The 13,651-nt window shown below is 48.6% G+C and overlaps 2 protein-coding genes across 5 annotated transcripts in view; one reads left to right on the forward strand and one right to left on the reverse strand.

The window, feature by feature from the left end:
• Positions 1 to 13,651, reverse strand: part of CFAP119 (cilia and flagella associated protein 119) — a 123,225-nt gene that overhangs the window by 65,520 nt on the left and 44,054 nt on the right. Inside the window, exon 1 of one of the 2 annotated variants that reach the window (XM_085618458.1) lies at positions 12,124 to 12,261. The exons of the other annotated variant lie outside the window; for it this stretch is intronic. Coding sequence (XP_085474584.1) covers positions 12,124 to 12,141 — 18 coding nt within the window. The 5' untranslated portion in view covers positions 12,142 to 12,261. Of the gene's footprint in view, positions 1 to 12,123; positions 12,262 to 13,651 lie in introns of those variants that run through there. 2 annotated transcript variants of the gene reach the window in all.
• Positions 12,571 to 13,651, forward strand: part of RNF40 (ring finger protein 40) — a 160,538-nt gene continuing 159,457 nt past the window's right edge. For 2 of the 3 annotated variants that reach the window (XM_085618455.1, XM_085618457.1), the window contains exon 1: positions 12,571 to 12,811. The gene's annotated coding sequence lies outside the window, so the exon portion shown is untranslated. Of the gene's footprint in view, positions 12,937 to 13,651 lie in introns of all 3 variants that reach the window. The other variant, XM_085618456.1, reaches the window with a different exon arrangement.

A 13,651-nucleotide genomic window follows, 5' to 3' on the forward strand; every position in this document is an offset into this window, starting at 1 on the left:
CGAATCTAGCTCTTTTACATTCCGTCATCGGGAAAATATTTGCTCATAACTGCAGTTATTATTTGTTGGATGCAAAGCTGGAAATGAATGTCTATTATGTACCCTGAGTAGGAATGACCATGAGTTAAAGAATGATTTGTCACCAATGCACCTGAGTTGGAAATTGCATTGACTGTTTCAAATTCACAATACTTACCAGTGGTATAAGAAATACTTAATCAAAGTGGCGAGTATGTGGTGTAACCAGAGCTGCCAACTTTAGAACTAGAAAACTGGGTTCGAGTCCCGGCGTCCCTTCAACATCCTGTGGTTCTGGGCAAATCACTTAATCTCCCTATGCCTACAAAAAACAAGCATTTGCAATGCAATAGGTCTCGCATTTGTGAGAGTTTGAGCTATTGGCATTGTAAATGACAATGCCTTTTATTTATGCAGTTTGAAAAGCTGGAAGTGGTGCTTAAATACGCACTTTGTACTTCTAGCCCTTGCTTATGGGAAGCAAGGCTGGCAGTAAAAAAGGCGCAGTTATTGCCAGCTTTGCATCTCGTAAGCAAGGACTATATGTACAAAGAGCGCCTTCGCAGGTTTTCAAAACACACAAATAAAATGCATTGTCATTTGCAAAGCCAATAGCTCAAATGCGAGACCTATTGCATTGCAAATGCTTGTTTCTGAAAGCAAGGGCCATGCACTAGTTAAGCCCCCTTCATTTTCTGCTGAACACCCACCTGTGTCCATAACCCTCCTTCTACAAGGTAACTTACCAAGTAAATAAAGTGATTGCACCTTTAGATCTTCTTCCTATTGGCTCCCTGCTCACTACCAATAATGAAGTAATGCATATAAACAATAGGTGGGGGGGACACAGAATGCTTGGACTGCTTACTATCAGTCCCACACACCCGCTTGCAGAGACGTCAATGGCCGGCCAGCAAGTAGATGTTCTTCCGGCACTGTACAGAGTCCACCATCATGTCAGAACCTTTCTAGCATTCGTATCTTCTGCCCCAGCATCACCGCACTCCCTCTTCTGTCCCAGCCAGTGGTTCTATTACTAGTGCCCATGAAAGGTATGCTCATCGTTATCAACTAATTCCACACAGACAGTGCAGTGCAGGAAGCTACACAGATTCCCTGCACAGGCAGGTCCTCCGCCTTGACCTGGTGCAGGCACCAAAGCTTTGCGTGAGCCTATAGCTTCCTCCTAGTCAAGCCAGATCTCAAATTGTAACTGGGAGAACTGCGCTCAGGAATCAATCCTTCTCTCCCAAACTGGAGGGCTGCTCTAAAACAGCAGCTCAAATTAAGAACATCTTCAAAAAAGAAAGTAGATATCTGCGTAGAAGTTCAAACTGGCCTTTCCACAATCATAGGTTGTTGGGCTTCAAGTACTTTGAACAGCTATACCTGCTACAGTTGAACTGATATGCTGCTTTCAACATGATATAGTACAAATTCCTAATGAGTCATTTATTAGTCTCGGTGGGCATATTAGGTTTCACCCTTGAAAAGTTTCCATGAAGAATAGAAAGTCAGTAAGATGAATGACGTGAGCTTCTGGCTATCCTCAATCTTGAAGCGGGGGGCGACCCTTAGGATTTCTCCCACTCTCCTCTCCTTTTTAACGCACATATATGTGCTTTGGCTGATCACATTTTCCATAAAGGCCTATACTATCCGTTTTGTGCTAATGGTACCCAGGGGCTAGTGGAATCCAGGAGGTCGCTGATGCAATCCAGAGCAAAACATAGACCTCATGGACAAAGCAAATGCAATGTGTTGTTTAAATCCAGAGTACCTGATGTATAGACAGCCTTACCAAGCTGGAGATGTTATGTAAAAATTATATAGTTATGTTACATTAAGGTTTTTCATTAAGCACAAGCTTTCACCACCAAAGTGGTCTCTTAGCCTTGAAAGGGCCAGATTGACAGTCATTGCTGTGATTGCAGAAAAGACCAGAGACCTAAATATGCTTGACAGAACAAATACGTTTTCAGTAACAATTTAAACTGCAAAAAAGTTACTCATTTGTTTTGGCTAAAGGAAGACCATTCAAAAAATATGCATTGTCGCCCAATGTCGGCATCTGCCCCTGTCATGGATGGGTAGATTGGCCGCAATAAAAATGAATGTTTTTCCCCGGGCCCTGTATCTTTTCCGGGCCCTGTATCTTTTCCAGACCCTTCCCCTACTACCCCCACCGCATGCGCTCTCACACACCCAAACAGAGATTGAACGCTTCATTTGGGGCCCGATCTCGCCCAGGCTGCAGAAATCTTTACTACAGCGCCCTAAGAAAGAAGGTGGTTTGGCTTTGTCCAACCTCACTCGCTATTTTCAGGCCTTGCTGCTGCGTTATCTGATAGAATAGAACCGGCCCATGACTGAGAAGCACTGGGTATTCATGGATCAGACAGTGGTGGGTCGGCATATCTGGAGGAAGGTTTGGCTGACTAGGTCGGCGCGCTCCTGGGTACTCTATTCCTCGCCAGTGACCCGCCCCACCATGCTAACCTCGGACAGGGTGGTTAAAAGAGCAAATCTTACCACTTTCCCCTCTCCCAGGTCTCCAATTTTTTCTAACCCCGACTTCCTCCTTGGGATGGACAAGGGTGTAGGTGCGCGTTGGGTGGAGGGAGGGTGGAGTTGCCCAAAGCTTACAAAGTATTGGGACAAAATCCTTGAAGAAATTGATAGGGTTTTTGACACTACTATCCCGAGATTCCCCGTCTACACTGTCTTGGGACTCCCCAACACCTTGACCTTCCCTTTGCGCTCTGTCAAAGGCAGGCAAATCGCCTTGGCTTTGAATGCAGCGCATCGGGTTATACTAGCGGGCTGGACGACCGACAGGATCCCAGACCACTCTCAATGGCTGCTCCAGTTGTGGACCCTCCTGGGTATGGAGAGATTGTCTATGGCCATGCTTGGGTATAAATCAGAATACCCTAAGGTTTGGGCTCCCTTTATCACAATTTTATCCTCGGAGTTCCGGGAACTAACATGCCCTGCCTATTTACGGCTTCTAAAACTGATCCCTGAGAACCAGGAGGGATGCTAGGACATGCGACCCCTAACGTATCTGCTTATTCCCTGGGGGACTGGTAACCATCATTTAGGACCATACGTGTATATCTGAGCTTACTGAGGGCTCAGGGGGAGAGAGGAGGGTTGGGGGTTAGGGAGGGCCAGGGTTTTTTATGTTTTGAAATTTAGTTTGTTCTCTTCGTTTTTGTTAAAAGCAGACTTATTTGCTTCAAATGAGCCATGGTGCGCCGTTACAGCACTGTCATCTTTACACGAGTGGTGGCACAGAATCTTCTCCTGTTCCCTTTATATAGTAATATTTCTTGCTGTACGATGTTGGACGCGGCCGGCCCAAGATGGGTTGTAGGCGACATGCTGTGTTAAATACCTATTTAATTGACTCATGAATCATGAGCTCTGTTTCCTGTCCTTTGCTCGTGAGGTCGCCGGCCCAATGGGTTGGAGGCAATGAGGCACTGTATTTTCTTGTCATGGGTTCTGCAAATAAAAATCGATTTAATTCTAAAAATATGCAGTGCGCATCAAAAAAAGATAACCAGACAATTTTGATCTCCTAATTTTTGGGATCCGGAGCCGGTCCTGGCTTACTAAAAGCAGAGGTCTCAAGAGACAATACCTGTTAACTCTGTTGGAGAAAGGCTGGGTCTTTTCCACAAAGTGCCCTGTGGACCAGACACATTGACTTAAATTGAATATGCTCCCTGTGAACACCTGATTCAGTCAGTAAAAGCCACAAACTAAACATTTGTTTTTCTAAAGCTGCTATCATTTGCATCTCAGGTGGCTATCAATTTCCCAATAAGAACTATTTAAGAAATGAGGTAGTGAGATATTTAGCAAAAACCAAAGGAAATGATAGACGGAGTGTTGAACATTGCAAGCACTCACCCCCAGTCAACTGATCTGGGTTTGATCCATCACCGTTCTTGGATAATTGGTTTTATAAGTTGGCAGGGTATGCTCAGACGTGAGTCCCTTGCTCACTTTGCCACTGGATTCAAGCAAGCCTGGCTGAAGACGGTTGAAATGCCAGAAACCGGTCCTAGGAAGCTTGTTTCCGGTCCAGGGAAGACATGGCTTGGCAGTTCGGGCTGGACTGTTCCCATGAGGCACAGGGTCAGACTGATTTGCATATGGCCATGTCTGAACTGGGGTGGCAGAGTGGGCTAAAGAACGGTGATGGATTAAACCCAGATCAGTTGACTGGGGGTGAGTGCTTGCAATGTTCAACACTCCGTCCATCATTTCCTTTGGTTTTTGCTTTGTTCGCCATAAGTTGGCAGGGTATGCTCAGACGTGAGTCCCTTGCTCACTTTGCCACTGGATTCAAGCAAGCCTGGCTGAAGACAGCTGAAATGCCAGAAACCAGTCCTAGGATGCTTGTTTTCGGTCCAGGGAAGACATGGCTTGGCAGTTCGGGCTGGACTGTTCCCATGAGGCACAGGGTCAGACTGATTTGCATATGGCCATGTCTGAACTGGGGTGGCAGAGTGGGCTAAAGAACGGTGATGGATTAAACCCAGATCAGTTGACTGGGGGTGAATGCTTGCAATGTTCAACACTCCGTCCATCATTTCCTTTGGTTTTTGCTTTGTTCGCCATAAGTTGGCAGGGTATGCTCAGACGTGAGTCCCTTGCTCACTTTGCCACTGGATTCAAGCAAGCCTGGCTGAAGACGGCTGAAATGCCAGAAACCGGTCCTAGGATGCTTGTTTTCGGTCCAGGGAAAACATGGCTTGGCAGTTCGGGCTGGACTGTTCCCATGAGGCACAGGGTCAGACTGATTTGCATATGGCCATGTCTGAACTGGGGTGGCAGAGTGGGCTAAAGAACGGTGATGGATTAAACCCAGATCAGTTGACTGGGGGTGAGTGCTTGCAATGTTCAACACTCCGTCAATCATTTCCTTTGGTTTTTGTAGTGAGATATTTGCCACGTAAGATCATTAACCCAAATAGGATTGGTATTTTGTGGAAATTACAGAAACTTCAACGTTCTATTAACTCAGAGCAGATGATAGAAGCCAGTACCCACTACTGTAGTTGTAATAATATTGTGATGATGTGCTGTAAAACGTTGTACCCAGTCTGCAGCTAAATCAACTCATGAACCCCCTCTAAATCAAACTGAATATTTAATGACGCAATGTACAACGCTCTGAAGCCAAGCTGGCTAGAGTTTGTGCTATATAAAAATAACTCTTATATAATTAAATATAGGTGTAACTGCTAAGATTCTCCTATCCCTTACCATGTCCTGAGTATCCAACATTGAATCTTCCTCTCCCCCCAGGCAGTGCATCATACCCCTACACCTTCAGTGAGTGAAAAGACTAGAATACTGCTTCTAACATACTTGGCTTCCTTTGGACAATGTTCATGTTGCCACAATGAGCATTAACCATTACCAGAAGAGCTGAGATTTAAGCTGGAAGAAGGATAAAGGCTGACACTTCGGAAGAGGCAGCGAAAATCAATAACAGGTGCAATTTTTCCATACAGAAAGGCAACACAAGCATTTGGAGATGCACCTCAAAGGAGGCACTACACCAACAGACCTTGTTGTGCATACATAATGTACAATCTGACTTTGTAGATAGCCTCAGTTAGAAAGAAGCATTGGCAAACCCAACAGACTGTGCTTTTGAGACATATTGGCTTTGTCAGTAGTTAAAAGCATCTTGATGCTGTGCAGCATGGATAAATAAGATGGAAAAAAAGCCAAACACAAGGTCAGCCATGGTATTTTATAGGCATCCACTCCACGCATGTGTGCACCTACAAAATGATGCAATTTTTTGTGTGTTTTTTTTAAGCTGATCCCAATTTAATCGGCACACAAAAAAAATTGTGTGAAAACGTTTTATGAAGCACAGGTGGAGGGAAGCAAAAGGCAGGGCACTGGTGGGTCACCACAGGATGCAGATGGGGGATGCAATGGGTGGGGAAGTGAAGTAACAGGTGACAGAAGTGTGGCAGTAGCAACACGGAAGGCAGGGATGGGAAAGATAAGCAACGAGCCACAGAGAAGGAAGACACGGATGGGGGAAGCAACACGGATGGCAGGCATGGGGAGGCGAAGCAACTGCAAAGAGAGCGATGTGGAGCTGGGGGGGGGGCGCACAAAAGTGAGAAAGCAATAGGGGAGGACATGAGAGAAATCACAACATGGAGAGGGTGGGGAGAAGCATATTGACGACAGTGAGCAACATGGAGTGCCGGGGGAGAGAAGTACATGAGGCAGAGAGCTGGAAAATGCCTGCATTCGTATGGAGTGCCCAACCCAAAAGGAAAAAGTAGTAGTGTTCGAAAAGCAAGCAGTGGGAGCACAGAAGGCAGACAATCACAAGACGTGGTAAGTAGGCTTTACTCCATGGAAGGGTCAAATATAATATTGACAAGCTGAGATACACATGAGCAGGCAATTTAGAGTGACAGGACAGCCAACCAATGGTAAGCAATGGGTGGGCTTCAAACCCCTATATGTTCTTGGTAAGCCCACTATAGGTCTTGCAATAGGAAGCTCAAACGCTGTCTAGTAGGCTCAACCTAAAACAGATGTTAAAAGGATATAGAGATAATCCTAAAATTTACTCTGTCATTCACTTTTAGCTAGGTAAGAGCTCTTCTGGCAGAAGACACCTGATCACACGTGCTTCTAATATCTGCACAAGTCAGAGAGGAGCATGTTGTGCCAAATGAAGATAGTGTTACATTTGTGCCCGACTGCTGCGGTGCACGTACCTGGAAGGCAGCGAGGTTCGCTGAAGTGGCGTTGCCCTGCAGCTGAAGAGGAGTGGCCCCGCAGCGAGAGTGCAGTGAGTTGGAGCCACCCCTCTGGCCACAGCGCAGCACAGGCCTTTGTCAGGTCACGTGTGCTTGCGGGTGGCTCCCTCCTGCTGGGTTCGCCCGCCAAGAAGGCCTCGCTGGAGCACGCTCGGCTGCGTTGCTCCATGCGAGAGAAGACTGTAGTCCCTGAACCCCCTCTGGCACAGCAACACGCCGAAGAGGCAGAAGGCAGAAAAGGAATAAAAAACAGAAGAAAAAAAATGAGCACAAGTGGGAATCAGAAAACCCAAGAAAGGGACAAATACACAAAGGAAAAAAAACAACAATAGGACAGAACGAAAATATATGGCAAGAAAACACACATTGGACACCTGAAGAGGAAAAAATATATATAATAAAGAAAGAGGACAGAGTGAAAAAAAGAAAAGACAATACAAGGAGGGGCAGGAGCGCTCAAGCACAAACCCCACAGGGAGGACTGTTCCAGAGAAGCCAGCACTCAGCAGGGGTAGAGATGCACCCGGAGCCAATGACACATGGCGGAAGACACTCAAGCCCAGTCCGAGCAGAGGGCCCCCGTGAGGACACGCCCTAACTGGAGTGTTGCCACCATTCAGTGAACCAGAAGACCTGGCGATGGCATCCCCACAGTGGAAGATCTGGATTGAAAGGCTTAACAACTACTTTGTTGCCACGAGAGAGACCTACAGAGCCGTCAAGAGGTAGTTACTCCTTCACTACGCCGGAGACTGTTCAAGCATCTACCAGACACAGGTATCGCCACGGCCTATGACGCTGCCGTGAGGGTACTTAACGCTCACTTCGACCCACAGCTCAATCCAGATAGAGATTCAAGCAGCTCCAAGTGCGACGACGTGAAGGAGAGTCCATTGATGCGTTCTACGCCAGACTACGCGAGCTGGTCAGCACCTGTACAGTGGACGACCAGCCCAAGGAGATCAGGACGCAAGTTATCTAAGGGGGCCGAGACAAGGTACTCCGAGGCCTCATTCTGCGCCAGCCCAACATAAGCTTAGAAGACATCCTGATCTTGGCACGAACGCACGACGTGTCAGCAGCACGGGCCAGCAAAATGGACCAGTCCCTCACAAGATTCCAAGAGTGGCCAGCGAACATCAAGACAGAATGGACTGACGCACTGCAGGCGAGAACGAGGAGTGACACAAACAAAACACAGAAGCCTCCGACAACCAAGACGAAGTGCGGGTACTGTGGGCGCAACAAACACCCAGCCAGTGAGTGCCCCGTGCAAGGCCAGACCTGCCCCAACTGTGCAATTCCCAACCACTTCGCAGTGGTCTTTAGGAAGAAATCCCAGGGAAAAGACACCAGGAACCAGATGCCACTGTCAAGAGCGGTACGCCAACTGTCCATAATGAATATGACACAGCAGGACGACCCCAAGGGCAGGACATACCGGAGACTCGAAGACTCCTCTCCTGATGAAGAGGAGGAAGAGCCTTTCATTATCTCCTTCACACTAGAGTTGAAATGTCGCTGGAGGCCACAGCCGACGTGCGTCGTCAAGGTAGCCAGGTCCGAAGTCAGAGCCATCATCGACACAGGGGTGTCAGTCAATGTGATGGGAGTCCAGCAGTACAACCGCCTCCAACCCAAACCACTCCTCACGCCGTTCCGAACCAAGATCTTCACTTACGGGAGCTACTCCCCGCTGCCCCTCAAAGGTAGCATGCCGGTGCCAGTGAGATCGGAAGAGCAAGAAGTCATGTTGACAATCCACGTCATAGACCACGAGGTGGACACCCTGATCGGTAGCCACACTGCTGAAGACCTGGGATTAGTATCTTTCACCAGGAGTGTCCAAACGCACCAGGTCGATGACATCCTGGACCAATTTCCCGAGCTATTCCAGGGTCTAGGGCGCTTCAAGTGCGCACCTATCAAACTGCTCATCGACCAGTCAGTTGCACCGGTGGCACTGAGACACTGCTGCGTCCCATTCCCTCTCTGGCCTCTGGTTGAAAACAAACTTGAAAAGCTGGAACAACAAGGGGTGATAGAGAAGGTATCAGACACGACGACATATGTGTCCCCGATAGTGATCGCAGAGAAGCCCAAACAACCAGGGAAGATACGTTGGTGTATCAATATGAGACTACTCAATTGCGCCATCAAGAGAGAATAACACATCACGCCCACTATGGATGACATCATCGCGGATGTCAATGGCTCCAGGTGGTTCTCCAAACTGGACCTCACCGCCGGGTACCACCAGCTACCCCTGGCGGAAGAGAGCAGGTACATTAAAACCTTCAGCACGCACCTGGGGCTACGTTGGTATAAGCGCCTGAACTACGGGATTTCATCAGCTGCAGAAGTTTTCCAGAACACTATACGTGACACGCTATCTGGCCTACCCAGGGTCCTAAATGTCAGCGACGAGATACTCATCCACTCTACCACCGCAGCGGAATACCACAAGCAGCTGAAAGATACACTAAGGTGCCTCAGCGAACACAGAGCGACGCTACACTGTGACAAATGCTTGTTCTTCCAGCTGTCTTCAATCAGGAAGGCATTCAAGTGGACCCCCGCAAGTCACAAACGATACAACGCACACCTGCCCCTGGCACACTCTCGGAAGTAAGGAGCTTCCTCGGCATGGCCACCTACGGCAGGAGGTTCATTCCGGACCTCGTGACCCTGTTAGAACCACTCTGGGCCCTCACAAAAGCAGAAGCCAAATGGACCTGGGGCCATCGTGAGGAGGAGGCGTTCCAGAAAATCAAGGACGCTCTCCTCAGCAAAGCCACACTGGGGTATTTCAACCCTGAAAGACGCACAGAGCTACTAGTCACCACCAGCCCTGTGGGGTTCAGAGCAGTCCTGACTCAAGAGTAGGAGTCAGGGCGCTGGACCACCCTTGCATACACCAACTGAAGCAAGGTACGCTCAGATCGAGCGGGAGGCCCTAGCCATAAAGTGGGCCTGCAACCATTTCCACCTTTACTTGAGCAGCCAACCCTTTAAGGTTGTGACCGACCACCAGCCACTAGTCCTGCTCTTCAAAGGCTTAGCCCCTCACCCGCCGCCGCAGATGAAAGGTGGTTCATCCAGCTGCAGAACTATTAAATGAAGGTAGACTACCGCCCAGGGGCGAAGAATCCAGCGGATTTCCTGTCCTGCCACCCTGCACTAGCAGAGGGGCATGAACGCCCCGAGGACACAGAGGAACATATCCGGATGATCTTGAGTGCAGCATGCCCCCAGGCCATTACCCTCGAATACATCAAAAGAGCAGCAGAGTCTGACCCAGTTTATGCACGACTGATTAAGACTGTCCAGAACGGGTCATGGAGAGACTCCGAGATGCGAACGCCTGGGCCCCGAGGATAAAGAAGCTTTGGTGAAAATGTGGAGAGTGAGAAACAAGCTGAGTGCCACCCAAGAAGGAATTCTGCAGCGAGGGCCCTGCCTCGTGATCCTGTAATCACTTAGACAGCAGGTCATGCAGCTGACACACGGTGGACACCAGGGCACCATCAAGATAAAGTCTAGAATAAAGGAGAAGGTATGGTTCCCAGAATTAGAAGCCATGGTAGAAGACCTGGTGCGAAGATGCCCCGCATGCCAGATGACAAGCCTGCCAGAACACCTGGCTCCAGTGATCACCGAAAGAGCCGTGAACCGACCGCTGGTCCAAGCTGAGCATGGATTTCTTCAGTTTTTCCAGAGGGGGAACCACTCTTGTCCTAGTAGAGGTGCACTCCAAATACCATGTGGTAAAAGTAGTTGCCTCGCCGGCCTTCATCCATGAGGTGCCTGTCCTCGAGAAAGTGTTTGCGACCTTCGGCCTCCCCGCCGAAATCCGGAGTGACAATGGGTCCCGGTTCCACGGAGCTGAGTTTGCTGAATTTTTCAAACAGCAAGGAATCCGCCACCACCGGATTACCCCGCAGTGGCCACAGGCCAATGGGGATGTTGAAAGGTTCATGCGAACGCTGAACAAGATGTTGTGCATCGCCCTGGTCGTGCAGGCTGACCCGGAACAGCGCCTGAACCTATTCCTCTGAGAATACTGGAGCACTCCCCACTGCACCATGCTACTGACCCCGTGGACAAGATGCTCAATGGACCACAGAGAGACCTGGACTCTCTAAAGGCTCAACACCAGGCACACCGCAGCAAGGTGAGCCGCCATCGCTATAACCGGAGGCCAAATCCACAGCCAAACGCCGGCTTCAGAACTTTGCGTGCTAAACATCCTGAATGATTCTTAAGACCAAGTTGGGGAGGGATGTAACAGGTCCTGTTGACCGTGATGGAAACCGGATGTACCCTGACTGTCATCTGCGAGCCAGGTGTGGCCCGCGGAGAATAAATGGGAGGTCATCTCCGGCATGAATATCAACGTGTCAGGTTCCCTTCACTTGCTGCGCAGCAAGCCATAGCCCGTGATCCCCGGCCTACTACACAACACTACTGTGGATATGCAGAACACAAGTGGATGGGGTCACCCCATACATGCCAACCCTCCCGATTCAGGCAGGAGACTACTGATTTCCAGGCTAGTCTCCTGCCTCCTGATTCCTACATGCAGAAACCCGATTAGCAGTTTTGTAAAACTGCCAACAATAAAATGTAGATGCCTGCAAACATGCTCTGATCGCCCGCACCAAGAATTACCACCGATATCAAAGGCTAACGCTTTGTCCTCAATTCTTGGAGGAGGAGGAGATACGAGCATGTGACAGGACCCAACATTATATTTTCGGCACTTTTACATAGCGCAAACAAAAAACGAGTTTTAGTTTGCCAGAGTTTAGAACTCTGTTTTTGTTTGTGCAATGTTATGAAACTGACAAAAACGAAATGCTGCTTGTTTGTCACCATACATACGAAGATAGATTGCCTCTGCTTCAATATAAATCAGTGAGGAATATAATACATTCTACCAACTATTTTTTTTTTAAATCCCACTTGCCTGTTCTAAAACATTGTCATGTATGTTACCATACCACTTCATATTTGTCTCACCTGCTTGAGGGGGCGGTCTTCTCAAAAATAATGACTCGGAAGAGGACATGAAACCAGCCTAATCTCTGCCTCATCTTCTTTCCCACTCCTTCCGCCTCCTGCGCCCTACTCTGCCCATCTGCTCTCCAGTCTACCAGCCAACTGCGCACCTTCCAATTCACATTCCCTTTAGTATCAGGCCTCTGGCTTAAGTTTCTCCTCCACCCAGCAGAGTCCTGCCATCTCCCACCCTCGCCCCAAAGCCGTGCCGAGAACCCCACATCACCTTTGCCTCGGTCTCCATCTCTATTAATCATACAAACTATGGTACAGCTCTGTTTCTACACTCGTTTGATGCTGTCGCCACAGCAACCGCAACAACCGAATCACAGCTAGGAATCCTCTTCCTTTATAACCTTGCACCAATAGAAAATCAGCACGGTGTCAGAGCTCCGCCTCCTGAACAAAAGGAACGGGAGGACATCTTAAGATTGGAAGTCATTTCTTTAATCGTAGAGCTCATACTCCAACCAAGGGTTTGCTAAAAGATGGAGCTGTTGAGTACAGAGCGAGAAGGCGGCGTGTGTGAGACCAGCACCACACATGTGCCGGTGGCAACACGCACTGTAGTGTGAAGTTGCGGCTGCGAAGAAAGCCACGGTTCTCTTACAGAGCAGCGCTAAATGAGACTACCGGAAGTGACACATTTGATATACTGTATGCCCCGGGTGGCACACATCGGCGGAAGTGCACGACTAGGAGTGCAGGAAGGGGCTACCGGAAGCTATTCTCTCGTGACGAAATGTACAGGCCGGGTGGCTACTGTCAGCGGAAGTTTTATTGACCGGCATCGGTCCTAGGGGGTCTTCCAGCTGGCCCAGGCCCGGGTGCCTGCTCGTGATAAGAGGCAGGCAGAATTCATCCAATGAAGAGACAAAAGTCCTTTAGGAGACGAAAGGCGGGACTCATAGCAGGTACATACTGTGCCAGGGGTACTCTGCCTGGAAGGAAGCAGGCGTGTGCCGTACACATTGGCAACGGAAAGCCGCGGGCTCCTTCTTCGAGCGTAACTACGACAGGCTCGACCTGGTCACTGACTGTAAGTAGTGGCGGCATGGAGTACTGTCCCTGCCACGGCTAGGTGTACTTATTAGGGCCAGAGAACTACCCGGTGCGGGTAGCTATGACAGTCATTCTCCGGATCACACGAGAACGTAGTAGACCGTCACATTTGTCCCCTTTCAGAGTGAAAGTCAGGACAGCTTCTGTATTGCTGTTTTTTCAGAGCAGATTATCTCCATTATAGTACCAATCAACTGGCGTTCCATCCTCTTTTTAACACGACCAAGTAAATGGGTGTTTTCAATACTGTGTTTGTAGGAATCTGTTATTTTCTCTGACAGCTGATTCTTACAACTGTTTACCTTGTTCTGACTCTTCAGGAGCGCCACTTCTTAGGTGTTCAGCTATACATGCACTATTGAATGCTGATCCTGATGTAACCGATTCACTTATCAAACCGTACGTCAGTCATAGGAGACATCCTCCTTCCATACATGTGTTTTTAAACACTTTTCCGAGTGTTGGTCAGGCCCCGCGAGTGGGCAGCGTTCACCTTGAGAAAATTCGGATCTTTTCTCAAAATTGCCGCCTGTTGTGCAAATTTCTCCTTGCGCTCACCATTTTTTTCTTGTATGCAACAGAGCTCTCTAACATTCACCTTTAACTTTTTTGCTACTTGGTATAGTTTTACATTGATTTAATGTCCTTTACCAATACTGATACAGGTAGTCGTTTCTGAGACAGGTAGTCGT

Source organism: Triturus cristatus, chromosome 7 (assembly GCF_964204655.1).
Source record: "Triturus cristatus chromosome 7, aTriCri1.1, whole genome shotgun sequence".
Taxonomy (NCBI): domain Eukaryota; kingdom Metazoa; phylum Chordata; class Amphibia; order Caudata; family Salamandridae; genus Triturus; species Triturus cristatus.